The 13846-nt window shown below is 57.6% G+C and overlaps 1 protein-coding gene across 1 annotated transcript in view; it reads left to right on the top strand.

Moving 5' to 3' along the window:
* Window positions 1–6013: 6013 nt before the first annotated feature.
* LOC104166246 (myosin phosphatase Rho-interacting protein-like) overlaps window positions 6014–13846 on the top strand; it is a gene marked incomplete at its 5' end in the record, with an annotated part of 45144 nt that continues 37311 nt past the window's right edge. The window contains 3 exon segments of the mRNA XM_009706112.1: window positions 6014–6165; window positions 8552–8636; window positions 13189–13399. Of these exon segments, the coding sequence (XP_009704414.1) occupies window positions 6014–6165; window positions 8552–8636; window positions 13189–13399 (448 nt within the window).

The raw sequence follows: 13846 nt of genomic DNA, 5'->3' as shown, positions 1-13846 counted from the left end.
GCTAACCCATCCTCCAAGCCCACCTCCCCGAGCTGGTTCCTTGGGGTGGGTGACCTGGGGCTATGGGAAACTCCTCCGGCAAAACAAATTTTAGGAGCCGGCTGTCGGTGCTCGTCACGAACAAGCAGGGGCCAACGGTGGGGAAGTGTGTGATGGGGCTGGGGGAAGTGTTACGGCATTTATCCAGCCGGGAGGGTGTTTCTGCATCGCAGGTGTCCTGTCCCCTTGTCGTGCTGGCACAGGGCGGCTGCTGGTGACACCGCGAGCCAGGTTTGCTGCCGGTGCAGAGCCACACCGGCATGTGCCAAGGCCACATCTGCAGAGCACCACTTGTGCCTCTGTCTGTGAAAGGGTGCGATGGCTTCTGGATGGCTGGAGAATCCAGGCAGCAGTGAGATTTGGGGGGCACCTTCCCCCGTTTCTTCCAAAGGGGCATGAGGTGTGCATGCAGAGGTGCAGGGGGACAAGGGTTGCTTGATACCACCGTTGCATTCCCTCGCCCACGGTAAAAATCTGCTTTTCTGTTGCCTGGTGCATGGCCCGAGCAAGCCAGAGGTTTCATAGTGGCTTCACTGAGCAGCAGCTGCTGATACGGGAAGGCTACAGGTGGGAAAGGTGCGCTCAGATGGCCAAGAAAAGGTACCTGCCTCCTGCTTGGGTGGCACAGGGAGAGCGGAGAGCTGCCATGGGGATGGGGGAACGCTGCTGCTTGCAGGGAGGTGTGGGATGGAGGAGCACAGCCTTCTGCTCCCCTTTGATGGGTGACTGCTCCAGTCTGTCCTTTTGCAGAGCCCACAGGGGTCGTTTTCAAGAGCCTTTGTCTAATTTAATAAATCCAGGATGCTCAGCCTGTTAGACGATCTATAAGTGTAACAAAATCTGCCCACCACAGAGCTCCGGTCGCGTTGTGGCTGTATCGACAGCCTCGTGCCTAGTGGCAGGAAGCCTAAAAAGCTCGTTAAAGCCCTGCTGCTGTGCCAGCCCTGCTCGCCCGGTGCCTGGGCAGCTCGGGACACACTGTGGCCACCCCACCAGGACCGGCAGGCTGAGCACCCCAGCAGCAGCGCCCGGCTGAGCCCACCGATGGAGCCAGCCCTGGTGCGTGCACGGTGCATCCCTGGCTGGGCTTTAGGGAAGCCATGCATAGCCTCGCATGACTGAGAAGGGACCTCCCTGGGGCTTTTCAAGGAGTTGGTGCTTTCTTGCAGATGGCCTCTGGATGGGAATGGTGGAGGCGGCACTGGTATGGGCTCCCTATGCCACGGCTGGTGCCAGGAGCTGCTTGTCCAGGCTGCATTGCTGCCCTTTCCCAAGGCATGGTTGGCTCCACGTTGCTCTGATGCGCCCGTGGTGATGGGGCAGCGGAGTCTTGCTCCCTCCCAAGCCACAGCCCAGCCAAGATCCCGCTTGCATCCCGCCTCGAGCACCGCAATCGACCAAACCCAGGCACTGGGGATGGGTGATGCTTTTAGCAAACACGGCAGCTTCCTTTGCAGAGTACTCAAGAGTGCTGCAAATGAGCAGCGTACTTGTCGGCAGCCACTCTCATGAATATTTTAGCTTGGAGAATTAACATTTGTCAAGAAGCATTTATGGAGGCAGCGTGGATGTCTCTTCCCCAGGCGCTGCAGGCTTACTACTGCTCTGGGGCAGCCCTGGGAGCCAGGGCAGAGCCAGCCGGAGCCCGAGCCCTTCCCGTGCGGCATCATGGCAAGGCGGGATGGCAGAGCTGCGATCTCCCCCCCGGGATGGCCGGGCCCCAGTGCCAAGGCAACCAGCCCGCCATGTGAGATAGACAAACGGTTGTGGATTTTTTGTTTTGTTTTGGTTTTTTTTTTTCTTCCCCTCCTGGTTCTTGGCACAAAGTAAAATGTCCCTTTTGTTTGATTTCCTCCTCCCCCTGCCCCATCGCCTTTCTTTAAAGGTTGTGTTCCAGATTTCGTCAACCCACGTTGTGTAATAGCCCGGGAGAACGGTGTGGGCATTGGCCGTGTCCCACCGAGGCCGTGGCAGAGCCGCTCCTCAGGAGCTTGACTGTGGGGTTACCTGCTCAGAAAACATCTTGTGTACAGTCGCTGAGCGAAGCTCCGTTGTATTTCGGATTGAGCTCCTACAATACATGTGTATTAGAAATGATGGGGAAGGCACTTGGAGAAAATTCAGAAATTTTTGAATCTAAATAATCCTATATTTCTACCTCAGCCCTGCAAAACCATATGGAAATGAGGGACTCTTACAGATAAAGCCTGTTGACTTACAGCATCAGCCCCTGCGCCTGGCAGTTCATCGCCCGTGGAGCATCCAGCACTGTGCATCCTCCTGCCACAGCACCTGGCTCTCCCCAGTAATGCCCTGCTTGGGATTTCTTCCTTCAGGCTTGTAAGAGATCCCCATTCTTTCTTTCCTTCCTTTCCACTCTCCAAGATGGGGGATGCTGCAATTGCTGGGCTCTGCATCCTAAGAGCGTCCGTCTGAAGGTCTCTGCCTCTCATCCGGAGGCTGTTGGGGTTGTGGATGTGGAGAGCACGGCATGACTCGTGTCCTGGGCACCCAGGAAGGGAGAGGAGGAGGAGGAGGAGGAGAGTGTACTATAGGCTTTGTGTAATATGGAGGGGGATGCTGCGAGCGCGTGTGTGTGTAAATAGGGATCTGTCGTACCAGAGGGAAACAGCAACGCGATTGTTTCTTGGCTCCGGTTCCTGTGCTGATACTGGCAGTGTGGAGAGCTGTAGCTGCTCATGTGGGGTGGGTGCTGCCTTCCCCAGGCCGGCACACGGTGAAGGGCTGCTCCACTCACCGGGCCGGAGGCAGCTGGTGACACCAAGGAGACCTGCTACTCGTCATGGTGCCGGTAGTGGTGTCTTCTGCTGGTGTACCCTGCTGTGCTTCCACTCTTTCTCCCCAGTTAAAAGAGACACCCAGGCACCAAGTCCAGGTGTGGAGTAGCTGTGTGCTCCATCCCACTGACAGCAGCGTGGGAAATGGCAAAGGCAGGGCCAGCACCTGGGGACAGGGCTGTCCCCGAGGAGGGGACCGGCAGAAGCCAGCAGCTGGAGCCAGAGCTGAGCCTGAGCATCTGCTCCTGCCTCACCTGGACACGAAACCTCCCCGTGGCCCTAGGGTCCGACGCTGGGTTTGACCTTGTATCAAAGCATCTACTCTTCAAAGGCCTGGTTGAAGTCCCAGCCTTGTTATTGTTTTGACGTCTCAGCCATATAACACCTCCTTGCTTTTGCATTTATTTATTCGTTTCCAGTTGTCAGAGCCACGCAGTCCTCCCTTGGCCTGGGACCAGCCCAGGGACCAGCTCTGCTCGTCCCTGCCCGGGATCCCCAGCCCTGAGAGACCCCCCCAGCACAGAAACAGGTGCTTGGAGGTGGGGAAGGGGTCCGTGTGGCCTCATCCCCTGCTCCAGAGCCTCTCCCATCTCCCCTGCTCCCACACCACCGCCCCACGGCTTTGGCACACCGGGGCTGTCCCTGTTCTGGTTCCTCGGGGAGAGCAGCTGTGTGCCATCGCCAGCTCCTTCACCGGGGATGCCTGGCCGGTTTCGAGGCGCTCCCGGGGTGCAATGCCGCCCGAGCCCCGTCCTTTTCCTCGGTGGAGTTAGTGTGTGTGTGCGCGCGTTTATACCTGGCAGCATTTGCATTTTGCTTTGCTTCAAAGTGCCTGCGCTGCCTCCAAGGAAGGAAATAGATGGTGTAAAGGAATTTACATCCCGAGCGAGCGAGGCTGCTGGTTTCATCTGCTGCCGAGAGGTTTGGAGGGGTGCAAGGCGGCTGCCATGGGGTGGAGGGTTTGTCTCTGGTGCCCATCCTGTCCCTGGCTGCAGGTGCAAGGGGGACAGTCCCAGCTTTGCTCGCAGCCCCGCTCCTAGCATCCCGGCTTGGAGGCGTGCGGTGCTGGACGGGGACCCATGTGTCAGGCCGTGCGAGATGCCAGCGTTCACCCTCGCGAGGAGGGGTGCGTGGCAAAACCACTTCACAAGGCCAGCCTGGTGTTGTGGGGGGCCCCAAACCGGCTCCTCCACTCTGGGGACGCTTGGGTCTGGGCTGGGTGTGAGCAGCGGGGGAAGCCGCCCTGAACACTGCCGTGGGGTTAGAGAAGGAGGAGAGCAGGCGGGTTTCGCAGGGAGCCGTCTCCTCCTCTCCTCCTGTGCCAGCTCCCTGCCAGATCCCTGCGGGGCCTCCCAGGGAGCTGAGGGACAGGAGGGACTGAGTGGCCCAGAGTCCCTGTGAGGGACTGGGGCTCCCTCCTGGAGCCACCTTCATCCCCTTTTTTCTCCCATCCTGGTTGCGTTCCCTGGTGCAAAAATGCTCTGGGTGGGGAAGAAGGTTGGACCCAGACCTTTCAGTCCTGGAGGCCTTGGCTCTGCTGAAGGTCAGCGAGACAAAGAAGTTTCTAAGACTCCACTTGGAGCAGGAGAAAGTTTTTTCCATTGGGTTTTTATAGCTGCCGGAAAGCGGCGTTTTATTTTTGTTGTCTAAGACAAAAAATCCTCTTAGGAGCCGACTCCCCGCGGCGGTGCAGGGCGGGCGGCTGTGCATGCACCGTGCCAGGGGTCTGGGCTCGGCATTGCTTTCCATCCCTCCCTCCATCCCGTGAGGTCTGTGGATACCGATGCTGGTTTCCATGAAGGAAAAGAGAAGGTTTTGGTGTCCCTGATGTACGAGCAGTCCCCTTTGTGTGCCCATGCTGGGCACCGATGCTGCAGCACCCACGATGGCTCCATGCCACCGCTGGGCTGTGGTAGGATGCTCCTGCCTGGGGACACAGCTCCAGGGAAAGCCCTTTTCCTGGAGAAGGGGGCTATTTCTCACGGCCCGCAGATGGGTAAACTGGGGGCCTCGGGGGGGCTGAGGAGAATTTCCTGGGATCATGGGCTGGGGCCAGCGAGCTCTCCCCAATTGCCCCTTATTTGTATGGCACAGGCTGCTTTTGGAGGGGTTTTATTAGCAGGGGAGCCGGTTTCCATGGTAAAAACCTTAACAACATCTGCCAAAAATCCGTTTCCCTCTTGGCCTGGCCATCTGGAGGGTGTAAGGAGGCTTTGGCGAGGCGAGGAGGTGGCTGCAAGCTGCTTTGGGTGCTCCTTCGGTGCCACTGGCAGCTCGGAGATGTCCCTAGCCCCGTCATTTATGCCCGAGGTGCAGGTTCACGCCGGGATGCGGGGGAGACCCCCGTGTCACTGAGCCTGGTGGGGCACAGGCAGGCTTGGGATGGGGGAGAAATGGCATCGCTCCTCGGGGAGGGCGGGCTGCGGGTGCCATGCACCGGGAGCGGGCGGCTGCGCTGTAATCGGATGAGCCGACGCCACTCCAGATGGACCTGTCAGCTCTCGTCAGTGCTGACACCCGTCTGGGTCCCTCCGTGTCCCCTCGGCCAGGGGGGCCACTGCCTGTCCCACTCCGCTGTGTCTGCTTGGAGCAAGGGAGGTGCCACTGGGTTTGCAAAGCCCGTTAGACAAACAAGGTCCCTTCCATGCTGCAGTCCCTGCTTGGCAAACTCCATGTTTTGTTAACTTTAATGGGAAAAACCTGGCAGATGTTTGTCTGTCTGTAGTGCCTGAGCCGTCCTGCGCTGAGGGCAGTGGGCCCTTGCTGCTTTGCCACCCCATGTCCCCAGGTGCCACCCCACCACCCCAGGTGGTTTACAGGTACAAACCCAAAGCTGGCCACTCGGTGCCTTGCCTTGGTGTCCCTGTGCTGCAACCGGGCAGCCATCCTTCCCTGGGCGTTCGGCGTCGGAGTAGCATCTTACTGGCAGCAGCGGACTGGACTGAGCTGGTCTGGACTGGGCTGGCAGGAGTCATGCCTGCTGGTCTGTATCCCCAGATGTGCAGCACAGGGCTTTGCTGTGTGCTGGCACAGCACATGATGGGTCTGGGTATTCGTGGGCAGAGCATCTTGGTGTGTAGGATACTGGTTTCCACCAGGAGACATTTTAGGGCTCAACTCTGCGCTCATCTGCTCTTCTCTCCTTCAACGTTACTCCTTTCTCCTTCCCTTCGCAGCCGACAACCCTCCCGCAGGGCACCATCAACATGAACCAGTGCACGGATGTGGTGGATGGGGAGAGCCGGACAGGGCAGAAATTCTCCTTGTGCATCCTGACGCCGGAGAAGGAGCACTTCATCCGGGCTGAGAACAAGGAGATCATCAGCGGGTGAGTGCAGGTCTGGGGCTGACCCGCCACAGGGCTCTTCCCTTAGCTGGGAGGAAGAGGAGGGCAGGTAGGACTTTGCCAAAGGCTGGGTGCTGTGGCAGTGCATACCCAGACTGATCCCCGAGTGATGATCACAACCTGCTGCAGGGACAGTCTTGGGGACCGGGTGTAGCTGCTGCCTTGCGGTCAGTTCCAGTCTTCTCCAGCTTTTTGGCAAGGACAGGTTTTCTTTCCCCTTCCCCGCTCCCCTGCCTGGTGGGGAATATCCTGCTCCTTGCTGGAGAACAACATTCCCAGCGGCATTTACCCCCAGGAGCGAGCTGAGCTACACTGGAGTGTGTGTGGGATGCCCAAAGGGTGCGTCTGATGCCGAGGTGCTCCTGGGCTGGCTGTGGCAGCTTCAGCCCCAGCAGAAGGCGGCTATTTACTGGCCAGGGGAAGAAGCTTGGCTGCAGGGTGAACACCAGGATGGGCTTGGAGCTGATGGGGGCTGGGGTGACCCCGCGGTGCTTTTAGGACAGCATCCGATCAGGCACCCAGCCTGCTGGCTCAGGTCCTGTCCGCACACCAGCGGCAGGTCCCGTAGTCCCAGGGCTGGGGTGTCTGACCCCGAGGGCCATGCATCCTCTGGTCCTCGTCCATCCCTGGGCAGATGTGGCCTCCTGGAGCTGCTCACCCTGCATTTACCCCATCCTCATTCGGACTGACCTTGCCAGCACCTGCCTTGCCCTGCTCGCTCCCTGCGGGCAGGTTGGCAGAGGGGGTGGGTGCAGCCCACACCCCTGGTCCCAGTGGAGCATCTGACCTCTGAGGATGATTAAAATACCATTGACATAGGAGTGCCTGATGCTGGGATGCAGTTGCTCAGCAACACGGAATATTAGGCCACTAAAATGAGTAAATCACAGTAGATTTCTCGACTCCAGGTGTTGGATGGTGACCTAGAAACATCCTCGAGCTTGGGATTTTGACCAGATACATGTTTTCATGCTTTGAAACTTCCCTGCTCTACTGAGACATGTGAGCAAGGGTGATTCCCCCTCCGCACATCACCTCGAGCCGGCAGACCTCTCCTCCGACGGCACGGCCACCCCCAGCCCCATTTGCAGCGATGGGGTTGCAGCGGCTGCGGAGCTGCGATGCAGAGGCACGGGGGAATCGTGGCATGGGGAAGCCGGCTCCTCTCCTCCAGCCAAGGCAGGAGCGATGGCTGTGCTCCAAAACCCGACCAACCCACATGCCCTGCTCTCTTCTTCCTCTCCCCACACTCCGGTTCACAGCTCAGCCTTTTGTTGCCAGTCCTGCCCGCCACGCAGGAGGGTGAGGCATTGCAGAGCAAGGTGGGGCTGATTTATTGTTCATTGGCCCGGTGCTAGATTTTGAAGCAGCACGTTTGCTCCTGACTGCAAGCATTAATCATCCCGAAACAGTCCCGCTCTGGGTCCGAGCCAGGCGGGTTTCATTTGCAGTTGCAGCACGACAGAAAGATTTTCCCGGTCGGGGGAGAATTTGTTTTATGTTTGTTGGATGCTTCTGGCATTTATTGCTTAACCAAAACCCACTTGATGTGGTCATCTCAAAACGCTTTACAGCAGCAGCGTGCAGAGTGGGGGGAACAGGAGAGGGGAACAGGTGGAATGTTTCCCAGTGGTCCATGGATCCCTGTGGAGTTCGCAGAGATGCAGGGAGAGGTTGTCAGGCCACGGTGGGAGGGCACAGGAGGGTCCCCCAGACAAGTGACTTGTGCAGGGGATGGACTTCTCAATGCCAAGTTCACGCTGCTCTTTCTTGGACAAAAGCACTTTGTGTGCAGCTTGTGAGCATTGGCATCGCTGAAGGGGGAAGGTCCTGCTGCAGGCTCTGTCCCTCTCAGCTGTCTTTCGGGGTCCTTGAATCCCTGTCCCGTGTCAGCCTTGGCCGTGGCCTCACTCTTGCAGCGAGTGGGGTTTGAGCCAAAGCAGCCTGGGGTCATCCCTCCTCCCCTCCTGTCCTACCTCATTTTTCCCCCAGAAGCTGGTTGGGATGATTTCTTGACGCTATTTGCCTCATTGACCCTGACCAGGTTGGAGAAGCTGAACTCCTCCATGTGCCCAGCTCCAGCTCGAGGTTGTGCTTATGGTCAAGTTACAAACCCCAGAAGGCTGGGGTTAGGGATGAAATGCAGATGCTCCATCTCTGGAGCTTGCAGGCAGCCTGACTCGAAGGTGGGATGGGGCAGCGTCTCCCCGGGCAGTGTGGTCAGAGCCACCCATGGTGGGGAAACAACTTTGGGGTCTGCAGCCTGTGGGCAGCTGCGTTACACCCCATGGTGGAGTGCAATCATCACTGCCGTCCCTGAGTGCTGCCCTTTGGCACAGACCTCACCTTTTGCTTTCTTTGCCTGCAGGTGGCTGGAGATGCTGATAGTCTATCCGAGGACAAACAAGCAGAATCAGAAGAAGAAGAGGAAGGTAGAGCCCCCAACTCCCCAGGTAACCCCAAAGGGACACACACTGTCACCCTTGCTTCCCTCTCAGAGCTATGGCATTGCTCTGCTCCTGGGGAAGATCCCCCCCAAACCAGCTGGACCAGTGGGCTGCCAGCCCTCTGATGCTGCCTACGCGGAGGGTGAGAGCCGGGGTGAGCCAGGGCAGCAGGAGGCGTGAATTCATTCCTGGTCATCACTTCCCAGGGTCACGCATTGCTGCTGCTGCTTTTCTGGCTGCTTTTGGGCCACCTTTTACCCCCCAACCGCTGTCTTGCAGGACCAACCCTGCAGACGCTGCCCCGGGGGGTGGCCGCAAAGCCGCGTGGTCCCCGTGGGGGAGTGGGGAGAGGTGCTGGCCGTTCGCGGGCCGTTTTGGCAGAAACGGGATGAAATTCCATTGGGCTCCGGTTACCCCCTTTGAGATGACCCCAGAGATAATGGGAATGAAAGGAAAATACTAAAGGCCAGGGCCAGGCTGGGAGCTCTGGGGGACGGAGCTGGGCTCTCCAGGGACCCGGCAGTGGCTTCGTGCTCACTTTGACTATAAATGGTAAAAACCGGGGCTGGCCGTGACTCACTCGTTTCTGCCGGGTTCCCACATGGCTGGAGTGGGGGAGAATCCCACAGATGGGGAACGTGACCCCAAGGCCACCCTCGTCCCTCGCCAGGACTGAGAACAGCCGTGTCCCTGAGGCTGCCTGACCTCGGGCCTGCGTCCCACCGCTGTGGGGGTCTGGCTGGGCAGGCTCCTTGGGCCAGGCTGCGGCACTGGGGGACTGAAGACAGCATCGGGGCTCCCCTGAGCCCTGGTTTTCAAGTCCCCTTTGATGAGGTCCCTAGGATGACCCTGGTGCAAACTGGGCCGTGGTGGGTTTTGTACGGCGTTTGTTTGAATCAGGTTTCCACCACTCCACTGGATAAATGAGGTTCTGGGCAATGGGTAAAAAAATAAGGGGGAAGATGATCCTTTTTTGCACACCGAGCGGGAAGTCTGAGCCACTCCCTGCCAAGGGCTGGGGTCGTCACAGCCCCTTGAGTGCTGGCTCCAGTGATGCTCCAGGGAAGATGCCTCCTCCCTCCATGGCCAAGAGCTGACATGTTACGAGTTGCCTGTCCTCAAGCCCCAGGGAGGGGGCTGCTGTATTCGGGGCACCCCAGCGAGCTGCTGCAGCAGGGCAGGATGCTCACCCCATCCCTGGCGCAACACGAAACCCAGGCTGGGTTCAGGAGGAGGACGGGGCGGAGAGGAGAAGGGGTGCAGAGCCAGAAAAACATCATTCTGGGTTACATTTCATTACCATGGCAACTTCTTGGAAACCGTACAGGATCCGAGCTCCTGAGCACCAAATAAGGGAAGCGGCTGTGGGAAGGATGCTGGCTCCCTGCGGGCAGGCAGGCTCCCCAGGTGCTTGGGGATGGGGTGAGCATGGAGCCTGGTGGCACTCCCGCCCCAAGCTCCGTCCCGCTTGCTACCCTCCTTCCACCCTCTCCATCCCATCGTTCCCAGCCCCATGGTGCCGGAAAAAACCTCAGATTCACTTTTGCAAAACCAATCTCTGCATGGGACTCACCGCCAGATGGATGCTGCGATGTCACTCGCAAGCAACTTGCAAAGGCAGAAAGAAAATGTAAGAAGCATCTTTCCGTCATCTTCCAAATTGTGCCGGTGCGGGCGGCCGGTCCAGGGAAGCAGAGAGGATGCTGGGGAGAAAATCAGCACCAAATCCCCCTCTGTGAAATGGCTTCTCCTGAAGTTGGCTACTGTTCAGCTCGCTCACTGTGTGCCAGCGGAGAAAGCCTGATTTCTTTCTAAAGACGGCTGCCCGCTAATCTGGCAGCAGATCATGTCTGAGAGACGCTCAGGGAGGGCCGTACACCTTTGTGATTTTAAAAAAAAAAAAAAATTGAAAACAATGGATATTTCTGCTTTTTCTCACTCCCACGTAGTTTTTCCTCTGTGCTACAGCAGAGCTTGGCTGCAGCCGGGCACTCCTGGGGCATCAGGGCCGTTTTCAACTCTCCCCATAATTTTGCATCTTCCCCCTGCAAAAACACTGGGGTGGGAGCAACGCAGGTGAAGCTGGAAATACTGCTTTTTGGACAAGGTGCAATCCTAGAGGTGTTTTCACCTTTGCTTTGCAAGCAGGCTGCAGTCTTAGGGGAAAAAGAGCAGGTTTCTCTTTCGGCTTTTGCCGTGCCCTGGCAGAGCAATGCAGGCAGCAGGAGAGACTGGGCTGCCTTTGCCTGCCTGCTGTCCCTGGGAAATCAAGGCAGGATTTGGGGCTGAAATCTGGGATTTGAGGCACTGCCCTCTATTTGCACAGAGGTGTGGCAGGCTCGGGTAAGCAGAGCATGCCCAGGCACACTTAATGCAACTGGAGGCTGGTTTTTGCTGATTTTGGTGCACGCTCCTTTTTGGATCTGTTCATAGCACTGAGCGGCAAAGAGTTAATTTCTCTGCTTGCTTATAGACCGCTTTTTGGCCCTCATATCTCTGTCTAATTAAATACATATCTACAAATAATTATACGGGGGTGTGCGTAAGGGATATATAAAAATATATATCCTGAGCTGGCGATTAGCTTTGGGCTTTCAGATCAGTGAATGAGGGTGGAAGGGGACTTTGGAGATTCGTCCGACCCCCTGCTCCAGCACGGTTCCCTCAAGCAGGATGCTGCTGAACTCTGGATCGTTTACCTCCAACGCTGCATTCCTTTAGAATGAAATTTCCAAGGGGATTTTTTTTAAAAAATTGAGGTCATTTGCTGCTTGTTGTGGCTGTGCAGAGCTAGGACCCACTCCCTAGGAGATCCTCCTCGGCTCTGGAGTAGCCCTGCAAACCCCGATTTGGAGGTGCAGGGCTGAAACCCACCGGTGGCTCTGCTGACATGGGAGGGGGGATGGCGGGGATGCTCTTTGCAGCCCGTGTCCCCAGCCCATGTCCCCAGCCCGTGGGTGCCGGCTCGGGTGCTCCTGGTTTCCCCTTGCTCTGTGGAAAGGGAACAAGCAGCTGGGAAACTTCCCACAATCCGGAGACTTTGGAGGGGGGTTAATTGTCATTGATTTATTGGTGGCTTTAAGGCAAATAATCTGCTAATGCAGAAGCTTAATACAACAACAGCAAAACATCTGCTAACGAAGAAAGCCAAACCCTAAACGAGTTGTGAAAGCTGCTGCCTCTTCTGGGGCGTGCACCGAACCTGAGCTGCCCGGGCTGTGACCACCAAAATGGCATCGTCGTGTAATGGACTCTAGAGCCCCTTGTTGGCTAGAGAAACATTTAAGATGATGGATGTTGCTTTAAAATAGCATAAAGGTCAATGCAATGTTGTATTTCCTTTTTAAAACAAGTGGCCTGTTAGGTAGCCGAAGCACCCGGGAGGAGTACAGCACCAGTTGGGTTTTATACTTTTTATCAGTGGCCCGTAGCAAACCAACTGTGACAAACAAACAATGCAACTGCTGGTGGCAGAGAATTAATTTTCTCCTCCATCCTGTGTCCTTTAGCTTGTTTTCTTTTGGTTTTTTGGCGTTAGTTATAACACTGAGAAAATTCAGTCCTGGCAAATGGGACCCAGGAGAGAAGCCTGGTGTTGGTCTGCATTTGTGAAAGGCAGTGGCTGCCCATGAGATGGCCCGCAGAGGGACCGGGGATGCGCAGAAGGACCAGGGATTGCAGGAGGACCGGGGATGTGCAGGAGGACTGAGGATATGCAGGAGGACTGGGGACATGCAGAGGGAAATGGAGGATGTTGTGTTTATGTGCATCAGTTACAGAGGGTGCAGTGTCACCCTGGGTTTTGGCAGAGGTGAGGGGAGCATTTCCAGGTTCTCCGTGAATCAGGACCCGACAGACCCGTTTCTCTGTGGGTCTGCAGTGTTGTACGTGATTTGGGATGCAGAGCCCCATGCGGGCACTGGTCCGCTTTTGGGAAGAGCTGCTGTGCTGGAGCGTAAGCAGAGCTGCATGGGACCGTGTTTGCTGGGGAGGAGCCGGGGCTTTGCTCTGCTTGGAGCCGGGCTGCTTGAGCACAAGATGAGCTTTTCCCAAGGAGTTACGTGTTGATGGCCGCAGCATCCTGGGAGGGACGCTGGGAGGGGCAGTTCCTATCCGAAAGAAAGCTAGTGAGCCCCTCCGCTGCCACAGCACTGGCCGAAGGTCTCCTTCATTTGTCGACTCGCCTTTGCTCTGGATCTTTTCCCAGCTGGATGTGTGTGGGGGTGCAGCTGGTTTCGGGAGCCTTCCCTGGGGAGGGATGGCAAGGGACGTTTCCTCTCTCGCTGTGAGAGCGGCGATGGTCCCTTTGGCCGAGGAATTCCTGACCCGTCTCCCCACCACACTGCCCTGGGGCAGGGTTTCCACCTGCAAGCTTGTCCCCTTGGGAGTGCAGTGGTGGCACATGGCCCTGTCCCTGTCCCCATCCTGTCGTGGCATGTGTCGTGGGCAGCACCCAAGCTCTGTGGGTCCCACACCTCTGCGGACGGCCCCATGGGGACCCTGGGTGTGGAGCTGGGGCAAACCCCTCTAACCCTGCTGTCTCCTCTCTTCTCTTTAGGAGCCTGGTCCTGCTAAGATGGCTGTGACCAGCAGCAACATCCCCAGTGCGGAGAAGGTCCCCGCCACCAAGTCCACGCTTTGGCAAGAAGAAATGAGAGGCAAAGACCAAGTGGACGGGGGCAGCGGCATCAGCCCAGCCCAGAGCCCAGCGCAAGGCCAGGCTGGCGCTGCCAGCTCCCTGAAGGATCCCATGCTGGACAGCAAGGAAGGTGAGGAACGGGAGTGCCAGCACTGATGTGACACTGCGGTGACCCGGTTCAGGCAGCTGGGCTGGCAGAAAACCACCACAGAAGGAAAAGTTTTCTGCGGGTTTGGTTCCTGGAGCATCCTAGCAAGGAGAGCGGGGCAGACCTTGTCCCTGCTGTGCTGGGGACTGGAGCGAGGCATTACGGACTGGAATTCAGGAAGGAAAAAATTTGCATTGTGTGCTGGAAAATCACGGTGCGGGGCCCAATCCTGCCCCATCAGGGAGACCGGGCTGCCTGCTCTTGCAGGCAACATTGCCCTCGTGCTGGGGGCAAAACAAGGGGGAAAATGCCTTTTCTAGCAACCTCCATGTCCCTGCCTGGGGCACCCGGAGGGTGTGGGGCCATGCTGCGCTCAGCCTGGCTGTCGGGGCTGCCAAGCCCGGGGCACAGCTTCCCCCTCCGGCCCCG

This window comes from Cariama cristata, unplaced genomic scaffold, assembly GCF_000690535.1.
Source record: "Cariama cristata isolate BGI_N322 unplaced genomic scaffold, ASM69053v1 scaffold14768, whole genome shotgun sequence".
NCBI classification, from domain to species: Eukaryota; Metazoa; Chordata; class Aves; order Cariamiformes; family Cariamidae; genus Cariama; species Cariama cristata.
The sequence above is the reverse complement of the archived record's forward strand: the minus strand, read 5'-3'. Positions and strand labels throughout refer to the sequence as shown.